At 42.1% G+C, this 23,250-nt stretch overlaps 1 protein-coding gene across 4 annotated transcripts in view; it reads left to right on the forward strand.

Annotated features, from left to right (window-relative positions):
* The window catches only part of LOC147304701 (cyclin-dependent kinase 17-like), a 51,791-nt gene that overhangs the window by 14,382 nt on the left and 14,159 nt on the right, over window positions 1-23,250 (forward strand). For 2 of the 4 annotated variants that reach the window (XM_086278444.1, XM_086278443.1), the window contains 3 exons: window positions 1,896-2,060; window positions 13,589-13,722; window positions 20,313-20,438. In XM_086278444.1, the coding sequence (XP_086134570.1) occupies window positions 1,896-2,060; window positions 13,589-13,722; window positions 20,313-20,438 (425 nt within the window). Of the gene's footprint in view, window positions 1-1,895; window positions 2,061-8,311; window positions 9,323-13,588; window positions 13,723-20,312; window positions 20,439-23,250 lie in introns of those variants that run through there. The other 2 variants (XM_086278445.1, XM_086278446.1) reach the window with 2 other exon arrangements.

Below are 23,250 nucleotides of genomic sequence, written 5' to 3' on the forward strand. Positions count from 1 at the left end.
AACACATTTCTTAATGCAAATATCTCATAAACTGTATGTGCCTGTTTAAATGTGTGTTTGTCACTTTTTTTCATGTCCACTACTCTCATAAAGTCATACAGACATGCAAATGCTACACAGAAGCATATTCATGGTAGCTTCATCTGCTTCTATAACCCACTGAAGCCATCCATGTTAACCATCATCATCTTTACCACAATCTTCATCACAATTAACCTAACAATTCAGTTAACCACTCAGTCATCAAGACTGAATGGCAGTGTACGCTGGGAATGTGTGGGAATTCCCAAATCTGTCAGAACTCAGACACACTGTTTGATTCTTCATGTTTTCACATAAGAGATAGAAAATGTCTTTGCTTCTAGAAGAAAGTCTGAAAAACAGTGTCATCCTAAGACACTCTGGGTGCCATCTGCTGGGCATCGTCCGTGACTGCAGGTCCCACTTGGGAAGAATCAGAGACCTCGCACCCAGGCACTATCTTTGTATGTGTTTGTCAGAACATAGGGAGAAAGGAGGGTGTCTCAGCTTTGGCAGATGGTTTTTGTGTCAAACAAAACAACAAAGCTTAAGTGTTCAAATATAGCTGTGTTCTGTTGGCTGCTTGGCAAGGAGCGATGATGCTTGCTTGTTGCTGTCACTACAGCTCCTGGGCTGCAGCATCTATAGCTCTACCCCATTCATTTTTGCTTACTGGCTTCTTTCTCCTTTTCATTCTATTTTTACATCCCTTGCTTTTGTTTTGATAGCTAAACCGATGTCATTTCCAAAGAGTCCAGCTAGCAAGTGAGAGAAGGAGTGGAATGGAGCTAGTGATGAGGAGAGACATTAAACTTTAACCAACTGCTCTACATTACTATCTCCTTCTGTCCTTTTCCCTTGCTGTATCCTCCCCTTCTCCCCCTGGGTGCACAGCATCTCTCTATATAAGTCAAACTGTACAAAAGAGTGGTAGAAAATACTTCTCACATTTTTCTTGCTAATGAGAAGCAATGTCAAGGCTCGTGTTCACTGCAGTTCCTTTCTGTCAGTGTATTACTGGACCAGTTAGCTTGTTTTGCTTAAGTAAAACGGAGAAAAAAGAAACTCGGCTGGTGAATTTACCTTTGCTTGGTGATTTGAGTGAAATTTGAAGAGCAATTTGAAGAGAATTATGTCGTGTGGGCCTCCACCCACACTCTACTAACAGAATTCAATAATTACACATTAATCTGTGTGAAAGAAAGCTGACAGTACATGTATGCTGCATGTAAACGTCCTTAGTTTAGGTGCTTTGCTTTGGAAAAACTCAAGGAGTTTTTGACCTTTAGGTGTTCATTTTCCTAACACAGACAACCAAAAATCTCTTGTAGCCCTTACATCAATGATTATTATTACTCCCATAGCTCGGTGACCTGTCTGCTACAGTGTGTCTGCAAGTTTTATGTGTGCATGTCTGCATTTCTTTCTGCTGCTACTTCACTGTGAGTTCTATGAGTCAACAGATTTTCCACGATGCATGCCTTATGCCTCGTACACTTTCTATTTTCATTTCTGTTTCCGTGCTACAGCGGCTCCTCACATAATTACAGAATGATTACAGCATGATTACAGGAGCTGTGTGCATTTCCAGCCTTTTATCTCTTACTACTACATATTGTACTGTTCCTACATGTTCTGCTACCTTTCTGTGCCTGTCTGTGTGTGACTTTGTGTCATCTTTTTTCTCTTCTTCTCTCATTCCATTTTACAATTCCTGTCATCTTTTTCTCTATTTCACTGTTTTCTTCCTCTCGCCTGAACCCCTTTCTCTTTTCTTTGATCAACCTCTTTCCCTTCTGAGTTTTCTGTTCTCTTTTGCATCCACTGTGGGACTCTCTTTCTCCTTGAATGTCTGTCTTCATTGTGAATCTCAGAGCCCATGGTGGTGTGCTCTGTACACCCTCCCGCCTCCCATAGCGCTCCCTCCTTCCTGCGTCAATATGCTGGTCATCTGGGCCGCACCGCCCTGCGCAGAGAGCCAGGTGGGGGGCTAGAACGAGACAGAGCCTTCCTGAGCCTGCACAGGACTGGATCTCTGGGTACACACACACACACACACACACACACACACACACACACACACACACACACACACACACACGGAAACCTGTAAGTAAACAAAGAAACATACAAAAGGTGCTGAATATTCATGATTATTCATATTTTATGCTGCTCTGTATGCCACTATAGGCATTTAATTGAATTGCTGACACTGCTGTACAGAGTGCCGTTCATTTTCTTATATTTTGATTCCAAGGAGCGTGACTGTCTTGTAATTTTGAAGTGATCATGAGCGCTAGCTCTCCAGGCTTTTTGGAGGTTTTTAAAATTTTCTTTGCGCATTGGCTGCTTTTTCATTCGTTTATAGCCCAGTCCTTGACCGTGTTCAGAGGAACGGTTTCCTTGTTTCTTTTTTTTCCCTTTTTGGTCTGTTGAGCTATTTAACACTCACACTATACCTGCCTTTTCAAGGAAAAATGCACCAAACTCAAGGATGAACCATTATCGTATCTACAGATAACAGAAATCTTAGCAAAGTTCCAGTTTTAAATTGATAGTAAGCTTTGTTATTAGTAGCCTGTCACAAAAAATATTCACATTTCTTTAGTTGAATCTATAAAAAAATACCAAATATCACAGTTTGACAGGGATAAAATAGTTTTTTTGCACTAGCAAAGAGCTATTTACCCTAAACCTGGCATATTTCAGCATGGTGTACAGTGTGTCCTTAAAAAAATTTAGGAAACTGGAAAATGAGCCTGCATCAGATTGTCAACCTGTCCGAGGTGTACCCTGCCCCTTGCTCTTTGTTAGCTGGGATGACTAAACTCATAGATTTATGGACACAGAAGAGTACCATCAGATTTTGATTCACAGATGCAATACCATCTCGAAAGCATCTAAATCGCACACACATGCACGTGCACAACATACTAACGGTTTGTGAAGACTTAAAGAAACAAGAAAAATTTGGAAAAGGGGTTCACATTAAAACTCATAAGATCTGTACACACTCTGTTCTGCCTTACATAATGTATCTTCACTTACGTTTGCATCTGTTTCCCGTTTTCCTAGCAAAATATAAAGAAATGAGGGGTGGCTAAATACTTTTGCATAGCACTGTATAAAGTACTTATTATACCAACTGGCTTTTACAGTTACATCATAAGTTCATGTTCAATGATGCACCTGTGTAAAATGATCAGATAACCACAGTGAACATTGCTGCTTTGACAAGTCAGTTTCCTCATTGTTTTCAGTGTCATTCAGTCATGTGTTTTCTGTGTGTTTGATCCTTTTTTGCATGTGAGTGTTGTGAGCATGTGCTTTGTGTACAAGATGCATCTGAGTGTGAACAATATAGAACTTTGTGAAAGAGAACTAGGAAGTAATAAGGGACACCGTGTTCGTGCTTCAGTATCGACTGCTTTAAAGATTTAGAAAAAAGAAAGCAAATAAAACACAAATGATACGAAGAGCAAACCGACCAGACAGCTGCCCTGGAAGGCACCAGAAGCATATGCACCTTTTTACCACAACTTCATTAGAAACATTATAACATTCAGTTGTGCATTTGGGTTTGTAAAATTGATTAACTTTATCTACTTTTGCAAAAATGTAGTTAATGCTGAGGTCATATTTAGCAATACAGATGATCCACTAGGATTCTTGTTGCAGCTGTATAATATATAAACCTTGACCCGCACAAAACATCAGGCCAGAGTAATACTGCCACCCTTTGAAATAGTCACGTACTGAACTCGTGTCAGTTTTGCTTCCTATAGGCGAGGCGTGTGTGTGAGTGTGTGTGTACATGCGTGTGTGTGTGTGTGTGTGTGTGTGTGAGTGTAAAACAGTGTTTACCGAAACAACTTTTCTATCCTGGCAACACTTACTATGAGGGTGGAGGGATAAAACTCTAATGACCTTAATCCAACATTTACAAACACGCACATATAACACATGCTCACAGCACTCACATGCAATTACTTTTTCCTTCTCTCTACATTATGTAATGTGGTCTGTGGCTATATAGATCCCAGTAATCTCATTTCCCACTGTGGCAGAACGGCTTATATCAGGAGCAGTAGGGCAGAATGTACCGAAGAAAAGAAAGTCTGGGATGGATGGAAAGAAAAGATGAGGATGATCATGCCGGAGATGGGTTTCGAATGAGATAAAGCTTAACAAACTGTGATTTATGAGAGAATGAGAGGTAGAAATGATAAAAGCGTGAGGAGGAATGGTAGGGTTTTTCACATCAGCTCCTTCAGGAGTCACATCAGACTTGTGTTGTGAATACCCTGCGAGATGGAGATAGACCGCAACGAGACTCCTTGCATTCACTGAGCTTTAGATGAAGGGAACTCGACTTATAACAGCAGCTTATGGTTTGTTGTAATCCTGTGAGCTGGGAATATGATAACTAGACAATGCTTGAATAAAACTAAAACAATCCTAATGAAAAAACAGATACTGCAACATAGGGGAGGGTTGATAATGTACTATTGCATGGTGCCGTACTTGTATAATAATAATGCTGCTTATTTCCCAATTTGAATATACTGATACTATATTTTTAAAGCTTATATGTCGACATTGACGATATTGTTAAGATAACAGTGCTTTTTTAAAATAGAAACAAACCAAATGTTTCATTTCATTATGAGATTCAGGGATATTTTACATATTTAAAAAAAGCTATCAGTGTTTTCTGGTAGAAAAACTATGCATTGGTTTGTTGACCATCTTACCTTCTTGAGCCCACAAGTTGTTGATCTGGCAGTGACTTCATTGTAGGAAATCCACAGGTGCCACTGAGTGTACAGAAGCTCCTAAAAGGACATAGACTTGACTCAGCCTAGAAAGAAGGCTACTCTATTATTTAGGTCTTGATAAGGAATAGTTTAAAATGTTGAGAGGCACTGCATGTGTCTGTGCGTGTCTGTGTGTGTGTTTCCCACTAGTTGGTCTCGCTGACTCACTGTGTGCCACTCAGCAGTCAGAGCACGTTGCAGCCTTTAATAGAGTGACATGATGATGCAATCTCTTGTTCCTGCGCTAAAGAGATTACCCACCCTTTCACTTTTTCCCTCTGTGTTTGTCCAACTTGCGTTGTATCAGTTTAATTTAATACACTTTTAATTTGTGTAAATGGGCTGTGGGGTTATATGTGTTTGGCCAGGAGTCTTGAGTCCAAAAGGTATTGCAGATTTGTGATATCTGTTGTTATCTGGGCCAACACCCACTCCCAGCACACTGTACTTACAGTCAGGAAAGATGAGCAATGCAGTTTCAGTGTTACTTCTCACCACTACCTCATCTTTTTGTCTTCCTCTCTCTGTCACGCTCTCTCTCTGTCTCTCGCTCGCTCTAATTGTAGTTACATGGTTGGGGATTAGCTGGTCCTCCCGTCTGTTTTTACTGCTGTGCTAAAAGCTGCCTGCTTTTCTCAAAACCTGTCTCAGGCTGCTGTTTTTCAGTACTGTCAAAGAAGTCTCCTCTTGTTCCTTTCCCCCCTTTGTATTTTCTCTTTCCCTCTGCACACATCAAAATACTGTATTTAACCTCCAAATAAGACCAGAATGGTGCAAAAGATAAAAGCTGGCACCTTGTTAAGACCACCCTTATCTCCACCCATACCACGAGAGACCGCGTTGTCTGTGCCAGGGATTTAATGTAATGCATTAATGCTGTATTAATTGCTGTAGTCCTCTGCCTCACTGCATACATGCTCAGCCATCCATTTGCTCACTCCCGGATTGGTTTTAGGAAGAACAATGGAGTGGACTCCTTTTATGTAGTCGGTCTCATAAGCTTTTTATGTGTGTTAGGGTGACTTGCTGTTTGAGAATCTTATGGCTGAGCGAAGGAAGATGTTACTAATGAATGCATGTATTTTTCAGAGCTGCATATATGGGGTGGGGGTAGGGTGTGGGGTTGAGATGTAGCCGGCCAGCATAAACAGAGCTGGTAGCTTACAGTAGGCTCTTTGGTCTTAGTAATTGAATAATGAGATTCCTTAGATGAAGATAAAAGGTTTAGAGGTAATTACTGCAGTCTAAATTCTCCCACCCTGCAGCCTTGAGTGCGCGTCTCTATGTATGCCTGTTCCTGAGGGATGTTGTATGCACTTTGATTTTTACTGTGTTATTTGTCTGGAGGCACATCGTAATATTTATGATTTAAAAAGGAGGTGAAAACAATGCAGAAGCTTAAATGTAGTCAAGAAAATGTAGTTTAAGACAAGGTGGACAAATAAAGTGACAGTAACAGAGACCTGGAGGGAAGTAAAAAGCTTTGTGGAGGTGGCTGCAAAGCAAAACAGAAATCTTCCATGTATACAAGCTGCACTTGTGAATCTAATAAGGCGGGGAAACAGTGATGGCTGGAGGGTTGAGAGCTTTTGTTCTTGATGTTTTGAGCAGCTCATCACAGTACATCGATACCTGTCTGTTAATTTTCTGTAGATGACCTTTACTCTGTACTTAATGATCCCAAATAAGTCACTTTGAATAAGGTAACCTATCCAGATTAAAAAATGCTTTCAGAGCGTGTTAAGAATACGGTATCTCAAAGATCCCAAGATGTTTACAGAGTCTAAAACAATTACAAAGTTTGTTTAAGTCTTTTTAAGCCCATCATTATTGACATGTAGGGTGTGTGAGGCTCTCCACATGAGTGTGTTTGGTTAACTAAGGCTTAGAAGACAAGCCTATCACTGGCCTTGAGGGAGAGGTAGGGTTTTATTTTGCAGTAGTCAAAAATAGGCTTTTGAAGTGTGATGGCAAAACGATGGCATTTAACACCTTATCATGCTGACATTTTGGATGCAGTCATGTTCTCTAAACACTTTTCTAATGTTAGGTGTCATGGGTGTAAGCAAGGTTTTAGAATGTGGTAGGAACTGGAAGACTAAGTCCTACCAATATCCACCGACTGTTGCCTCTAGCAATAATTTGAATCAGAGACAGCATATACAACTGTTTTTATTCATAATTGTTAACAGGTCTCGTTCTCTGCTATGAATCCCACCTCCGATGCCCAATATTGTTCCACCGTTTTTTTGCGAACACGTGAGAGGCTGTAGGGTTAGGTTTATGCGCAAAGATGCTGAGCAAATTGTATCCTATACCAATTTAGGACGTATTGGTACTGTGCTCTTCAGAGAGTTAATTATATTTCAAGTATTGGTTGAAATAGGAACATTGTCTCTGGACATTTTTGAGCAATTTTCATTTGAAGTGGTAAATTTCATATCCCAAGTCAGGTCTGATTACGAGCATGCTGCTGTTCAACAAGGTTGTGCAACATGAATTTGTCCCTTGTATGAGAGGTCATTGGGGACTTGTACTATAACAGCATCTTTTGAAAGAGGATATTCAGCAGTAATGACCAGGAGTATGTTGCGTCCCAGCATGCTGTCATGTGCCAGGACAGGACGTGGTGTTTTGGTCAAGAGGACATTCTTGCAACTTAAACAAACTTCAACAAAATGACAATCAGGTTTAAGGAGGAGAGCCAGCATGTATCGCAGAGCTACAAGTGCTACGTAAATGGGATTCTCAGGAATTCATCTAAAAACAGCCTTTGCACTAAACGATTTCTGCGGGGTAGACCTTTTGATCGTACCACATAAATGTAACAAATATCAACCCAATGGTCCCTCAGCTTGAAGAAAAAATTACTTAATCAGCTCCTAATGCTTTTAGTTCTGTTTCTTAATATTATTTTGAACTTGCTGTTAGTTTGTATAGATGTAATTGTCTGTTTGCTCTCCAGGTGTGTCTAATAGCCAATAGTCAGCATCATGTGAGTTGTATTTGTAACAGTTACTCTGTGTGCAGTGGGATGTGCAGGAAAGAGCGCGTGCTTGCTGTGTCCTGTGTTTCATGTCAATATAGAAGGGACTGAGGCAGAAAGGGGAGAGCGGAGAGAATGCCATAGGCATCACTCTGAAGCCTCAGGATTTCATTTTTCTACACTAGAGAGCGATAAGCATGAGGAGGGAGGGTGGGGAGCACGAGAAAGAGGTGGTGAACAAGATGGAGTGCAAGAAAGAGGCCGATCAGGCAGAAAATGTCATCGGCTCGTGAATAGAAAAAGAGGATGACTGTACTGATATTCAACACCATCTCTGGACCCAGACAGTGATAGCAAGAAATCGGGAGGGAGAGATAAAGACAGATGGAGGGGGGAGAGAGATGGAGATTTCTATCATGTGAGAGGGAGGGGAGTAATAGCAAGGTGAAGGGAGGGAGCAGGAGCACTGACAACACTGATAGCGGCGCCAGAGGCAAGGAGGGACTGAACAGGAGAGGGAGTGGAAAGAAGGAGAGCAGCACAACAGCCTGAATAGAGTGCTGTGTTGAATAACAGTTGAAGGAGGACAAAGAGAAGAGATCTGCCACAGACGCAGAAAAACATCAGCAAAAAGAAGAAAAATGAACACAAATGAAGAAGTCACAAAGGACAGAAGCAAAGGGAAGGTCTGGCTGTGTTTTCCTTGCTAGGAGCTGCAAGTTAAGTGCGTTGTGAGTCCTTGCACACAGTCCTTGTTTGCGGGCTTGTGTCCGGACGAAGGCAGATGATGACAGAACACCTGTTATTCTGAGATGGCAGATTGTAACAGTTTCTAGCTTGCACGTGTTGGACCGTCTCTGCAGCATTTTGCATACCTGCACAGTGTTTGACCTTCCTTAGTCAGCACGCAGAGAGCGACTGCAGAGAGGAAAAAGAAAGGAGAGGGAGGAGAGAAGGAACGGAACGTCTGCTAAGAAAAACACACAGGAAGAGGGAGAGTGTGTTAAAGTGGAGTAGCAGCCGAGGGAGTTGTTGGATTTTGATTAGTGTGCCTGTGCAGTCTGCACAATTCCTATAATGTCAGACCTGTTCTTTACTGCATGGGGCTCTTCTGGCAGTACAGAGGTAGCCTAAGGATTGGGTTTTTCCCAGGAAGCTTGGATCCTTAATCAGCTACTGCTACTCAAACCTGGGTGCCACCTACACGGTTTGATTGGGCTCCAGGACTTAACTGAAGTGGATTTTTTTAATGAAATGTTTATTTGCATTATTAAATGCACCTTCAAATGTTAGTGCTTTAAACCCACTGGAGCAATGGATATGGCAGACAATCTGCAAGGATGCTCTGCCCGTGTTCCCAGAGTCGGAGACCTTAAAACGGGGGAGGTTAGAACGGGAGAGGGGGTAAGAATGGTGGAGAGAGACACCCCACTGAGGCTGTCACCTTTCCGTATGCTTCGAGTGCTCGACTCATGCCGGCCTCCAGGAAACCGCATTGGTGAGTCTCATCACTGTCATCGTCTTCAAGAAGCTCATCTACATCCTGACTTTATCCACTGATCAGATTGTTGTTACAATATAGAGTTTGGATTTAGGTAGAAGGCACATTTTTGTGGCAAACATCAATACATGCTGTCTGTATACTTTTATTTGACTTTGTAGGACATTAATGTTAGTAGCTCGATCAAGCATGTTCCAGGTTTTTACTTTATACTTAGACACAGATTTATGCAAGTAGAATCTGTTCATCATACATGTTTGAACATCTTTAACCTATTACTGTGAAAATATGATTTGCTTTGCATGCCTGCTTAACTTGCAACATGTTGGCCCCAAGCAACATGCTTATCTACAGGGATTCTATGAGCTCCTTAGAGAAGTGAAGAGTTCGACAAGTTCTTCTTTTGAATTTTTATTCATTTACTTGTCAGCACAATGACCGCAGTATCTTTGTTCGTGCTGCTCTGGACAAATTCAAAAAGCACGATGTCCTGTGCTTTAAAAGGAGTTTGAGAACTTTTCACCTGAGAGCATGAAAGAGAAGTGAAACGATTCAGTTCAAAGCCAAAGCCTGTGGTATTATTATTATTATTATTGGGTAATGTGGATGTGGACGGTGGCTACGAATACCGCCTGTTTCCCCCTTGAGCAATGTACTGAATTCAATGTGTGGCTTTGCCGAGTGAGGGCTTATGTGAAAAAATCCCAATGCTATTCCATGAAGGGCTTTTCAAGTAAGTCTTCCTTTACTTCTTTTGATATTCTTTCCCCTGGATTTTTCTTTATTTTTGACGTGTTGCTATCATGTGCTGGAGATGGATTTTCAACTAAGTAGTATTTGCAGAGCAGAGTGAAGTAAGGACACTCCTAAAAGTAGCCCACTCCCTCCTCTAGACAAACTAGCAGGGAGTCAGCAACCCTAACTAGGCCAGCTTGGCTCCATGTGGGGAGGCAGTGGTAGCTTGTGACATTTACTGTCTGCTCTTAGGCGTCTATGGGAAAGGAAGAGAAAGAAACTGCAGAAGACTGAAAGAAATGTGACTAAGAGGAATGTTTAGGACAGAAAGTGTGAAGAATGTAACATAATGGTGTGATACTGGAATTAGAGCAGGGCGATATGGCCAAAAATATTTATCACGATATATATTTGAAAATTTGCGATAACGATATAACTGACGATATAATTGATGCGAGACAAAATACAACTCCACAACATTACTAGCGCAAAAAGACAACCTTCCATTTATTTTCACGTAAACAAGAAGCTGGTTTTTATGTACATTAAAGCTTTATAAAAATGTAACAGTGCAAATGCAAATTCCTTGCTGAAAGTTTAACCCAAAGGCATTTCCAGTAGAAATGGGCTGACATATCCTGAGCATAACCATGTATAATATCCACTGAAGTTAAAAAGAGGTGCTTTGCGACATTAAACTGCAGTGTGCAGTACGCATTTTTCGGACCATAAGGTACACGGGATTATAAGGCACATTAAGCGAAACAAAGCAGTCAGATAAATCAAACTTTATTAAACTCATTCTTCTTGCTTCCTCCACTTCTGTACCATTGATTCATTAATGTTGAATTCTCTGGCAGCTGCTCTATTCCCATGTTGTTGCAGTATATTAATGACTAACCTCGTATTGTGGATGGATTATCTCAGTTGTTCTCCTGACTGAAGTTTGGTCCGTTTACAGCATCCTGCCATGCGATTGCATTTGTCTCTAACCATGAAGAACCTTCACGTTCACTTTTATAAGTGGAAAAGTGTTAGTGTTCGTCCTCCAGCTTCACTGTTTATGTTATGCTAACATAGCTGTGTCGCTAGCGATCACGTAGCACATCATTATATATCAGCTAGCCCAACTTCAGTAACCCTACAAACGTCACTGCTGTTTAGTTTCCTGTCTTCATTTATGTTGGAAGTGATAGCAGAGCTGTACGTTTGATTTTTTTCAGAAATCTCTCAGTCAGAACGTGCTATATCATGCTTAGGTAACTAGCGAAACTAGCGAGCTAACTTCCGCTAGCTTCCTGCTAACTTCTAACTCCGTTAAATGTAATAACTTTTGTTTTCATGGATGCCTGGAAGTTAAACTTTATAGTTACACCTGGTAAAGCAGCAATGCTGATCGTTTTATTAAAGATCAAAGAATTTAGACAGTTTTCAACTCTCAGTGATGCTGCAGTGTTGTTTGACCTGAAGTCAAATATACGGAGTTTGGGACCCAGATTACTCCCAGATTTAAGAGCATCTTAGTCCGACAAATACGACAATAACAACGGCCGCTTGCATGTTCTGCAAAAAAATGTGCTTTGTTGTGTATCTGACGGACAAACACCAAACCAGTTCCACATCACGGAAGTTGCACCATTTTTACAAACCAACAATCGGCCATGTGCGTATGAAAACAAAGGCACTGCGCATGCGCGTTTTACTCCCATTCTATTGTGATATTTCATTTTCCTATTGTTGCCTAACATTATACCGGTATTACCGTGAACGGTATAATATGGCCCAGCCCTAACTGGAATTTTACTTCCCTGGTCAGATCATCCTGTTTCATCTACCCACATCTGCTGTTTACATAAAGACACAAGATCGGGACCTCTCAGAAAGTGAGAAAGACATTTGATACTCATGATCAGTGATGCTTACTCATCATGCGTGTGGTTGTGCGTGTATCTGTCAGTAGATATCCCGGATCAGTTTCTCCAGCCTGTGGTGTCACTTACCTTCAGTGTAATGTTTCACCATCTTGGTTGTGAGGGTTAATTCCTGATTCCTGATGCGACAAAAGACATTTTCTTACAAAGGTATATCCATTCCCTGTATCCTTGTGCCTGTCTTTGAGGCTGCGCACTATACATCAGACTTGGAGGCCCACTAGATGCCTACATTTCAGCAATAGCTGTCTAGATATTGTGTCTAGGTCATGCAACAGTATGGCTGTTTGTCTCTGTACCACCACCTCATCACTGTAGGAGGTTAGGTTAACAAGCCTTTAGAACTTTTATAGAACCTGAAAATTAAATTTAAACTCTCGAGAGCAAGAATCACTGTGTAATTGACTTACAGAAGGTATAATTTCACACTATAGGTATCATTCAGCTTTTAGGTTAATGGGAAACTACAGAGTCAGAGGATTATTTTTAACGCTATGCCCTCTTATTAATTTGATAAAGACTGAATAAAGACCAATTTAAACCAGTTTTAGAAGTACTTATCTGTGCTTTTTTCTATGTTTTCCATCTTTTCAAATATTTTTTGGTCCAGAGACCAGCCTGTTTCAAATCCTAGAATAAGCCTCAGATGTTTCACAGCTGACAGACAGCACACTGTAATAAATAGCTTTACCTAACCGGCCCTCAGTTGTTAAATCCCACAACTGAGGTGTTGCAGTCACTCTGGGGACTCATTTTTCTTTCCACTTCATCAGCTCTTCCAACCAAAACCATCCACCCCACTGTCTCCTAATCTTCCCTCGATCTGTCTGTGCTCTGCTGTTGGGAGCTGATGTTTTATGGGTAAACGGTACATGATTGTAAGGTGTGAGCTTGCAACTGCACTCAGCCTACTTCAGTTTCATGAAAAAAGTTATCTTTACCAAAACAAACACCAGGGAGACCCCCCCCCCCCCCCCCCCCCCACACACACACACACACACGTACTGTGTGTGCTGTACATGACCCAGACAAAGAGAGAGCCCTCCACCCTTCCCCCACATTTACTCACAAACTCACACATCACTGAAGTAGACAGTCCTGTCTGCTGCACCGTGACTCATTAATCAGATGGATTCTGGGGCACATGAAGGTGTGTGGTGGTGGGGGGGTTGGCACACAGAGATGGCAGCTCCTATTGCACGCAGGGTAATATTGATCTCGTACTTACTCATCTTACCAATACCATTTTATACACTTGTTTTACACCCCTGTGTGGCTTGATGGTATGATTCATCATTTGGGGGTTGGGGTCCTACTGTGTCATTCACATAATGGGTGAGTGAAATTTAAGACAGATGTTTTGTTTTCTTCTGATCCCATAGAGAGAGTAGTGAAATGAAATAGGGTGTCATTAAACACAATCTAAAAACCTGCGCGTAGGTATTTATGTCAAGGGACACCCCTTTAGCCTAGTGGGTAGGACATGCCGCCCTTGTACCAAAGGCATGTCGCATCTCCTGTCTCTCCCTGTTTTACTTTTTCTAAGACATAAATCCCTGAAAAAAGTCTCAAGTCTTTGCACGTTTGTGTTTCACAGGCATTGTCCATGAAAATGTGAAGATGGGTTCAGATGGGGAGAGTGACCAAGCATCCGGCACGTCCTCTGATGAGGTTCAGAGTCCAGTGAGGGTCCGTATGAGGAACAATCACCATCGGCGCATCTCTAATGAGGTATGATGATCTGGGACACGCCCACACACAAACACACACATACCTTTAGCCCGGGCGTACTGTACTCTTTGATCAAGAGGGAAAATGCACCTGCACTCAACATTATTAATTGAAATTCAATAGTGATGCCAAAGACTGTCTGAAATCATTCACTCCTTCACTATTCACCTCACAATATTAAGTAGATTTTATGTAGGAAACCATACCTTGTGGCTAATTTTAGAACTAAAATGATAAATTGGACAGGCCCAAATATCAGGATTGGCCTGTTGCTGATATACTGGTACTTTTTTTTGGTTGATAAATGACAAGAAAATACATAAAAAGAAATCCCAAGTTAGAAATTAGGCAAAGAAAGAGAATAATTTTCTGTCTGTGCTGTATGTAAAACCTAAACAAATAGAAAGGGGACATTTCTTATTTTTTGTTACTTTACACTTAGACCTTAGAAATAAGACCATTCCTTTGTCTTATTTCCTTGCATGTACACTTCTCAGTGGTAGCTGTCTCTCAGTTAGTATACACTATACACAGTGTATTATATGATAGACTGTATAAAGTGAATAGTGAACACGTGGCATTTATGTGGTACATTTAAAGGGATCTCTTATTCACCTTTTCAACCCCATATTTTTAACCTTCTTTACTTTTATTTATATATATATATATATTTATATACAACCCCCAGCATGCCCCTGCGGGCGGTTTATCCTTCAAGCTTGGGTCCTCTACCAGAGGCCTGGGAGCTTGAGGGTCCTGCGCAGTATCTTAGCTGTTCCCAGGACTGCGCTCTTCTGGACAGAGATCTCCGATGTTATTCCCGGGATCTGCTGGAGCCACTCGCCTAGTTTGGGAGTCACCGCACCTAGTGCTCCGATTACCACGGGGACCACTGTTACCTTCACCCACCACATCTTCTCGAGCTCTTCTCTGAGCCCTTGGTATTTCTCCAGCTTCTCGTGTTCCTTCTTCCTGATATTGCTGTCATTCGGAACTGCTACATCGATCACTACGGCCGTCTCCTTCTGTTTGTCTACCACCACTTAGCCACCACCATTTTGTCTGTCTGTATCTGGAAGTCCCACAGGATCTTAGCTCGGTCATTCTCCACCACCCTTGGGGGCATCTCCCATTTTGACCTCGGGACTTCCAGGTTATACTCGGCACAGATGTTCCTGTACACTATGCCGGCCACTTGGTTATGGCGTTCCATGTATGCCTTGCCTGCTAGCATCTTGCACCCTGCTGTTATGTGCCGGATTGTCTCTGGGGCATCTTTACACAGCCTGCACCTAGGGTCTTGCCTGGTGTGATAGACCCCAGCCTCTATGGATCTTGTACTCAGAGCTTGTTCTTGTGCTGCCATGATTAGTGCCTCTGTGCTGTCTTTCAGTCCAGCTTTGTCCAGCCACTGGTAGGATTTCTGGATATCAGCCACCTCCTCTATCTGCCGGTGGTACATACCGTGCAGGGCCCTGTCCTTCCACGATGGTTCCTCGTCTCCCTCCTCTTTCTTGGGTTTCTGCTGCCTGAGGTATTCACTGAGCACTCGGTCAGTTGGGGCCATCTTCCCAATGTATTCGTGGATGTTCATGTCTCATCCTGGACTGTGGTGCTGACACTCACCAGTCCCTGGCCCCCTTCCTTCTGCTTAGCGTACAGCCTCAGGGTGCTGGACTTGGGGTGAAACCCTCCATGCATGGTAAGGAGCTTTCTTGTCTTTATGTCAGTGGCTTCTATCTCCTCCTTTGGCCAGCCTATTACCCCAGCAGGGTACCTGATCACGGGCAGGGCGTAGGTGTTGATGGCCCGGATCTTGTTCTTACCATTCAGCTGACTCCTCAGGACTTGCCTGACCCTCTGCAGGTACTTGGTGGTTGCAGCCTTTCTAGTGGCCTCTTCATGGTTCCCATTTGCCTGCGGGATCCCCAGGTACTTGTAACTGTCCTCTATGTCTGCAATGTTGCCTTCTGGTAGTTCAATCCCCTCAGTTCTGACTACCTTCCCTCTCTTTGTTACCATCCGACTACACTTCTCCAGTCCGAACGACATTCCAATGTCATTGCTGTATAGCCTGGTAGTGTGGATCAGTGAATCGATGTCTCGTTCACTCTTGGCATACAGCTTGATGTCATCCATGTACAGGAGGTGGCTGACAACTGCTCCATTCCGTAGTCGGTATCCGTAGCCAGTCTTGTTAATGATCTCACTGAGGGGGTTCAGGCCTATGCAGAACAGCAGTGGGGACAGAGCATCTCCTTGGTAGATCCCGCACTTGATGGTGACTTGTGCTATGGGCTTGGAGTTGGCCTCTAGTGTTGTACACCACATCCCCATTGAGTTCCTGATGAAGGCTCTTAGGGTCCTGTTGATCTTGTACAATTCTAAGCATTCCAGTATCCAGCTGTGGGGCACTGAGTCATAGGCCTTCTTGTAATCAATCCAGGCAGTGCACAGGTTGGTCAGTCTGGTCTTGCAGTCTCGGCTGACTGTTCTGTCTACCAGTAGCTGGTGTTTTGCGCCTCTGGTATTCTTGCCAATCCCTTTCTTTGCCCCACTCATGTATTGACCCATGTGCCTGTTCATCTTAACCGATATGATGCCTGACAGGAGCTTCCATGTAGTACTGAGGCAGGTTATTGGTCGGTAGTTGGATGGGACCGGTCCCTTCTTGGGGTCCTTGGGGATCAGGACCGTTCGACCTTCGGTTAGCCATTCCGGGTGTCTCTCGTTAACTAGCAGCTGGTTCATTTGTGCTGCCAAACGCTCGTGGAGTGCAGTCAGCTTCTTCAGCCAGTAGGCGTGAACCATGTCGGGCCCTGGTGCTGTCCAACTCTTCATACTGGAGACCCTTTCTTGGATATCTGCCACTGTGATGGTTACTGGACCCTGTTCAGGGAGGTCGCTATGGTCTGCCCTCAGATCCTCTAGCCACTGAGCATTGCCGTTATGGGTTGCGTCCTTCTCCCATATGCTCTTCCAGTATTGCTCCAGCCTTGGTGGTGCTGTTCTCTTATTGTTCCCTTGCCACTGAGAGTACACTTTTGCTCTGTGGAGAACAGCTGGTTTATTCTCCTGCCTTCTATCTCTCTGGTGTACCTCCTCAAGCGGCTGGCCAAGGCTGTGAGTCTTTGCTTGGCAGTTTCCAAGGCCTCAGGTATGGACAGTTTGCTGTATTTCTTATGCACCTTCTTTGCCGCACCTTTCTGCAACTCCGTTAGTTGGCTAACCTCCCTCCGTGCTACTTTGATCTTGCCCTCTAGCCTCCTTCTTCATGGAGGGTACTGCCCCTTGTGGCTGTTCAACTTGTAGCCAAGCATCTCACTGATCACTGCTGCTGTATTGTAGATCAGCTTGTTAGTGTCGGTAATCGTGGTTGTAGGTATCGTCCGTAGTGCTGCATTAACATCATCTAGCAGACCTTCTGAGGGTACTTCACGTAATCTTGGTAACCGGCTACGGGGGATCCAGGTTTCAAGCTTGGCCATGATCCTATTTTTCAGGTCAGTTGCTCTCGCACTCAACGATCCTTCTCCTATCGCACTTGGGGCTATGTACCCAATCTCGGGTAGGGGTGATGATATCTCCCCCCTGACCTGGCGTCCTGACTCCTCCTTGCCGTAGCATTTATGTTGTACCTCGTCAATCTCTAGCTGTGATAGCAGTCGCTTCTTTCGAATGTTGGAACACTGAGCTACTAGTTGTTTCGCCGTCATTGTGGATGTTGGGTATCAAAGAGAATATATATATATATGTATATATATATATATATACATATAACAGCTAAGATACTGCGCAGGACCCTCAAGCTCCCAGGCCTCTGGTAGAGGACCCGAGCTTGAAGGATAAACCGCCCGCAGGGGCGTGCTGGGTGTTTTTATATATATATATATATATATATATATATATATATATATATATATATATATATATATATATATATATATATATATATATATATATATAGTAATTACGGATGTGTTTGTATGTGTATTTAAGTATTTGTGCGTTAAGTATTTGTGTACTGTATGTATTCAGTGACCTCAATATTTTAAATTTTGAACATCTATTATTGCAACTGCACATTTATGAGAGAAAAATATAGCAGGCTCTTTTTATTTTCACTAACTTGTGTGTATATGCGAGTGCACCTGTGCTATCTGACAGATAGTGTTGCTGTTTGCTGCTGAATCTCTGAGTGCCGTCATGTCTCGGTCAGGCTGCGTGTGTCCGTTTGAAGGAGCTGCAGAGTGTTGAGCACAGCAGTATTACGGGAAATGCCTCTAGATACAGAGCCTCTCACTGCTGTGAGCAGTGGATGGGACTAATTTAGACCATGTTTACGAGAGAGAGAGAAAGAAAGAGAAGGAGATGGATTGGCAGTGTGGGAGAGGAAAATGTTGGGGTGAGAGTAATTACATATGTCGGTGTAATTATTGCAATGACAAAGAAAAGGGAGATCCAGGGGAATAGGGCTCAGGAGATGATAAGAGAGAAAGTAAAAAGAGATGGAGGACAAAATGATGGCAGGAGAGAACAAAAAAAACAATGTTTTCTCTGTGCCACCCCCTCCATTCACCCCTTCCCCCCATCTGCCTTTCTCCCCTCAGGAATCTGTCTATTCCTCTTTTCCTCTGCTCCTGCATCCCCCTCCTCCAACCCTTCCCCCCCCCCCACTTCTTTTCCTAAGTATGTGGATGGCACTCTACCACAGTGCCAGCCCTCTCTCACTCTATTTCTCTCTCTCTCTCTCTCTCTCAGTGTGTGCAGTCATGTATCAGGTTAGAGACATGCATCGTTGAAAGCGCATGTGTGTGAGTGCATAGAAAAACACATTTAAGGAGGACAATGAGGGAGCTACTAGAGCTGTTCTGCATTGTGAGTACGGGGGCTCACATGTTTTGTTTTGTATTTAGATCTTTATTCAGTCTCTACCAGTGAATAAGAGGGCAGGAGTGGCTGTGTTTGTGAACTTTTGTCTATTGTTACGCCTTTGAAAGACAGTGTGGACAGTGAATTTTGTGTGAAAGACTTTTGTTGTGATCACGAGGTGTCACTTTCATTATAAATTGCATAAAATATCAAATGTTTTGCTTGATGAAATTTGCAGTCATTTGTATTTATATGTCTAACACTACCGTATATATGGTGTTGTAGTGCTTACACGTATTCTTCTCTTTTATGATTCCAATTTTAAGTTGAGCTTACAAATGTGCTAACTACAGCTAGGAGGCATTTCTGTGCAAGCGACTGTGGCTCACGTTTACATTGTCTCACATATACTGCTAAAACATGCAGAGCGTTGCTTTAGGATTCGTCAGTTGTCGCCATCCATATAGTTTATATATACTTTTTTCATGTGACATGCATGTTGTGATGTCAGCCAGTCAGCTCAGATAAAACTATTAAAGGCATACAGTACCTCTACATCTCATCTTCAGGCATATACACACTTTAATATCCTCCTATTGCACGGTTACATGTAAACAAACGTATCACTACATATTCACACTGAGGACACACACTTGAGGGGTGTTTTGACTGGGTCACCTAACTACTGCTGCCATGGAAACAATGTGTGACTGGCACCTTGCCGGTGATCGTGTCACAGAAATTTGCATTCCAGCAAAGACTGGAAGGTGAAAGTTCTTGCAGTGGCTAGAAGCTGTTAACAACACTGACTCAAATATATGATGATGTTTAATTCCTAAAATTGTGTCTAAAATGTGATCGTCTAAAGCTAAACACTTCCAGAGGGAGAGGCTGCACTTAGCAATTGAAGTCAAAAAGAACTACAACATGAATTAATTAGCAAAAAAAAGTAAAAGATAAAAATATCAAGCGTGCTTTCATTTTGAAAGAAATGCAGATCAGCCTGGAGCCTATCCCAGTTGTCATTCATCTTGAAGAGAGACACTCATTTGCATTTACATTCACACCTATGGGCAATTTAGACCCCACTATTGGCATGTCTTTGGTCTGTGGGAGGAAGCCGGAGTACCCGGAGAGAACCCAAGCAGACATGGGGAAAACATGCAAACTCAATGCTAATAGTGCATTATGAAAATGTAGCCAAAACTAGCCAGTAACTAGCTGGAATTTATCCTGATCATGTGGTGGTCTTGCACTGGCATCTTATTCAGCCATAGCGAGTATAGGTGTTATCCACATCATCATTCGTCAGTCATTCACAGCAGCAGATGGCACCTGTTAACCAAAGGTCTGCTCTCATTTGACAAACTCGCAGCCAGGAGAGACAGATGGAGCAAGCTGCTTGTGAGTAGACAAGCAACCAATAATATTTAAAAAGAAAAAAAGCTTTGATTTGATACCAGATCATAATGGTTAATTAAGGTGAAGTAATAACAAGCTGATAAATGATGAAGGAACGAGATTTATTTAATGCGCATTTGTAAATCTTTTTTTGTGACATATCATACCAAACCAAATTTAAAAGGTACGGAATATCCTGAATATTTCAGGACTAATGTCTTTATAGTATAATTGTAAATGGAAAAAGGTTTTTAATATTGAAAATCATGTTTCAGTTTCTTCATGTCTCCTTTTGTTTATTTGTTCTTCTCTTTTAGGACATAAACAAACGTTTGTCTCTCCCAGCTGATATCAGGCTACCAGAGGGCTACTTGGAGAAGTTTGCCATGAACAGCCCGCCCTTTGACAAACCCATGAGCCGCAGGCTACGGCGCGCATCATTGGTCAGTACTTAATTTATCTGTGTGCACATTTGCATCTATATATATGTGTGCAAAGCAGTTGAAGCTAGTCTCTGATGTCATTTTGTCATTTTATCTGGGTGTGTGCTTGCCCTTTTTCATGCTGCTTTGTGTAGAAACAAAAGTAATGTAAGCTTTCAATGCCATTGTACACTACTTAAATGCTTGACCAGGACCATTATTGTCTAAAACGCACACACAGAGCAACGACACAAACATAGACTCACTTTAAACACACACTGGGCTATGCTATAGTGCTTACAATGCCTCAGTAGGGGCATGAATGATAGATTCTGAATTATGCATACAGGCCAAGAGCATTATGGGTATGAATTGGGGTCTGGCAGTGAGAGGAGGGGTTGTTCGGGAAAGAAATAGGCTTGTATTCATGAATATGCAGCATGTCCTTTAATTGTTGAAGTGCCCTTGCTCTGTCACTTGGTTTTTATTTTGGTCACACTTTTTTTTTCCAAATTACGGTTTTGTTTCTGCCATCGCTCCAACTTTCAAGTTTCCTGTTATACATTATTGTGCCCTTTGTTTCACTCCACCCACAGGCTTGCGTAATTTTAAAGGGAATTCAGTGTACTTAGTCAATGCATTACATTAAACAAGATTACTGAAAGCCTGATATTCTTTGGGAAAATATGAAGGACTCATCCTCCATCAACCGTTTTTGCTGTTATTATCAAACAGGTCCATTTGCCGGCCTCAATCTCTCTGCTTGAAGCAACTTAATGACGTAGCTTTTCTGCAGGAGGCTCACAGACTTGAAAGCAAAGAGTCTCTGAGGGGAAGTATATGGTATAGGGTGGAGCAGAAGAAGAGGATAGTCATATATATTAGATGTATAGTGTGCGTTTTGTTGGGTTTGCCCAGCTGTGTGGAGCTGTGTATTGTTGGAGTTGTTGTATGTGTGTGATGTAATAGATCAATCAATAATTCAGCAGAAGTGTCAGTCTCATCTGCTGCAGCTCCTCTCCTGACTGGGATTACACCCCAGGACACCTTGGGATGAGCTAGAGAGCACGGAAGAGAAAGGAAATGTACAAAAGGAGATGGAAAGAGAGGACTAAAAGGGCTTGAATGATAAGATGTCAGGTTTAAAAAGGGCATGGATAACTGAAAAATGCTAAGCAAATGTAAGTAAAGACAAATGGAAACATTAGTGCCACTCTGTAGCTGGATTTAGGTTTTATACCAGGAAAACAAGGTTTTGATTGATCCCGAGCACTCTGCCGAGCTTGCAGCCCATGTATTCAGAAGATGCATCACAGCCAGACTGTTTTTGTTCTATTAGTCCTGGTCGTTCCTTTATATAGGGTAATGCATCCATGCAAAAGTGTGTTTCTGACCGTGCAGTAGTCTGAACATGGTTTGCACAGTATGTACGGTATTTAATTACTTTGAATTTGTGCTATGAAATGAATTAGCCTGCAGAAATTCCTCATTCACTGCTCATCTGCTCCTGAAATAGAATAGAATAGAATAGAATTCAACTTTATTGTCATTGCACATGCACAGGTACAGGGCAACGAAATGCAGTTTGCATCCATCCAGAAGTGCTTTAGTGATATAGATATATTACAATATATATTAGCAATAATATAGATATGTGAGTATATTACAGAAATGGGTCTATTATGGTATGTTATAATGTACACGGTATGAAGTATGTTGTGAATATTCTATAACTATAAGTATGTACAGGCTGTAGTGAGTACAAGCTAATAGTTTAAGTACATTTAAAAGGAGCTAAAGATGTTTAAAATAAATGGTTTCACAAGAGATTTAAGTTTAACTAGAGATTATCTAGTGAAGGAATCCCATTGGCTGCGATGACCCATGGGTACTCAATGGTATGACATGAGTCCTGAGTGCTTGTGGATTTTACTACACCTTTCTTGGTTCTCAGCCTTTATTTTTACTGTGGAGTTGTGATGCTATCAAGTCAAAATTTGTCCACAGACAGGCAAACAAACACCTCCCAAATTGCTTAAAAAAATTCCTTTGTGGTATTTCCTGTTGCAACAAGCAATACCAGTTATCCTGTTATGTTTGGGAAAAAATGTTTCTGAGAAAACTGATGTAATAGCCTCGGGGCTGCCTGTGCGCTTGTCATATGTTACGGTAATGTAGATCATGTTTCCGGTATTCCATCGCAGACTCTGAAATCACGTGTTTTGAGCGTCGAATTGTTGCCAGTGTAATGCAAGTGAAGTCGGTATCAGTTTTCGCTCATGGCTGTTGCACATTGGTAATCAATTATTCACAGCAGTCCAGTGAAACTCAGTGTTCCATGGCACTGAGGAGCGAGATGTCATTTTATCTCGAAGCACAACACTTAATCATATTATGCAGCACTCACTTCTTTCCACGAACCCGTTCAACCTTACAGCAACAGAACACTGAGCTAAAAAAACTTCAATGCCTATTATTATGTCCCTCTCTCTTTGCTCATGTTGTGTTTTCATTGTAAGTCACATATGATGTAACTGTCAACTGATGAAAGCCAAAAGGACTGCTAAGTATTGTGCAGTCCTTCGGTTTTCTTTTTTGTTGCTGTTGGCAGGTTTACATGAACATGGTGACAGTGCAAGCTGGTTTATTGGCCGATTGATTATAGTTCTGAGGAAGCTTCGTGTTAATGAATGGCCTCATCTTTCTTCCCACCTCTCATTTCCTGCCACCTCTTCTCTTCTCAGAAGGCTATCATTTTAGCTTTCCCACTGAATACTATAAATCCAGCCTCACTCTCAAACTTAAGCTTTCTTCTAGGTACCACATAAAGAAA

Source organism: Aulonocara sp. 'chitande type north' Nkhata Bay, linkage group LG20, assembly GCF_057382095.1.
Source record: "Aulonocara sp. 'chitande type north' Nkhata Bay isolate Kocher_YH1m ecotype deep benthic linkage group LG20, A_spYH_male_GT1.1, whole genome shotgun sequence".
NCBI classification, from domain to species: domain Eukaryota; kingdom Metazoa; phylum Chordata; class Actinopteri; order Cichliformes; family Cichlidae; genus Aulonocara; species Aulonocara sp. 'chitande type north' Nkhata Bay.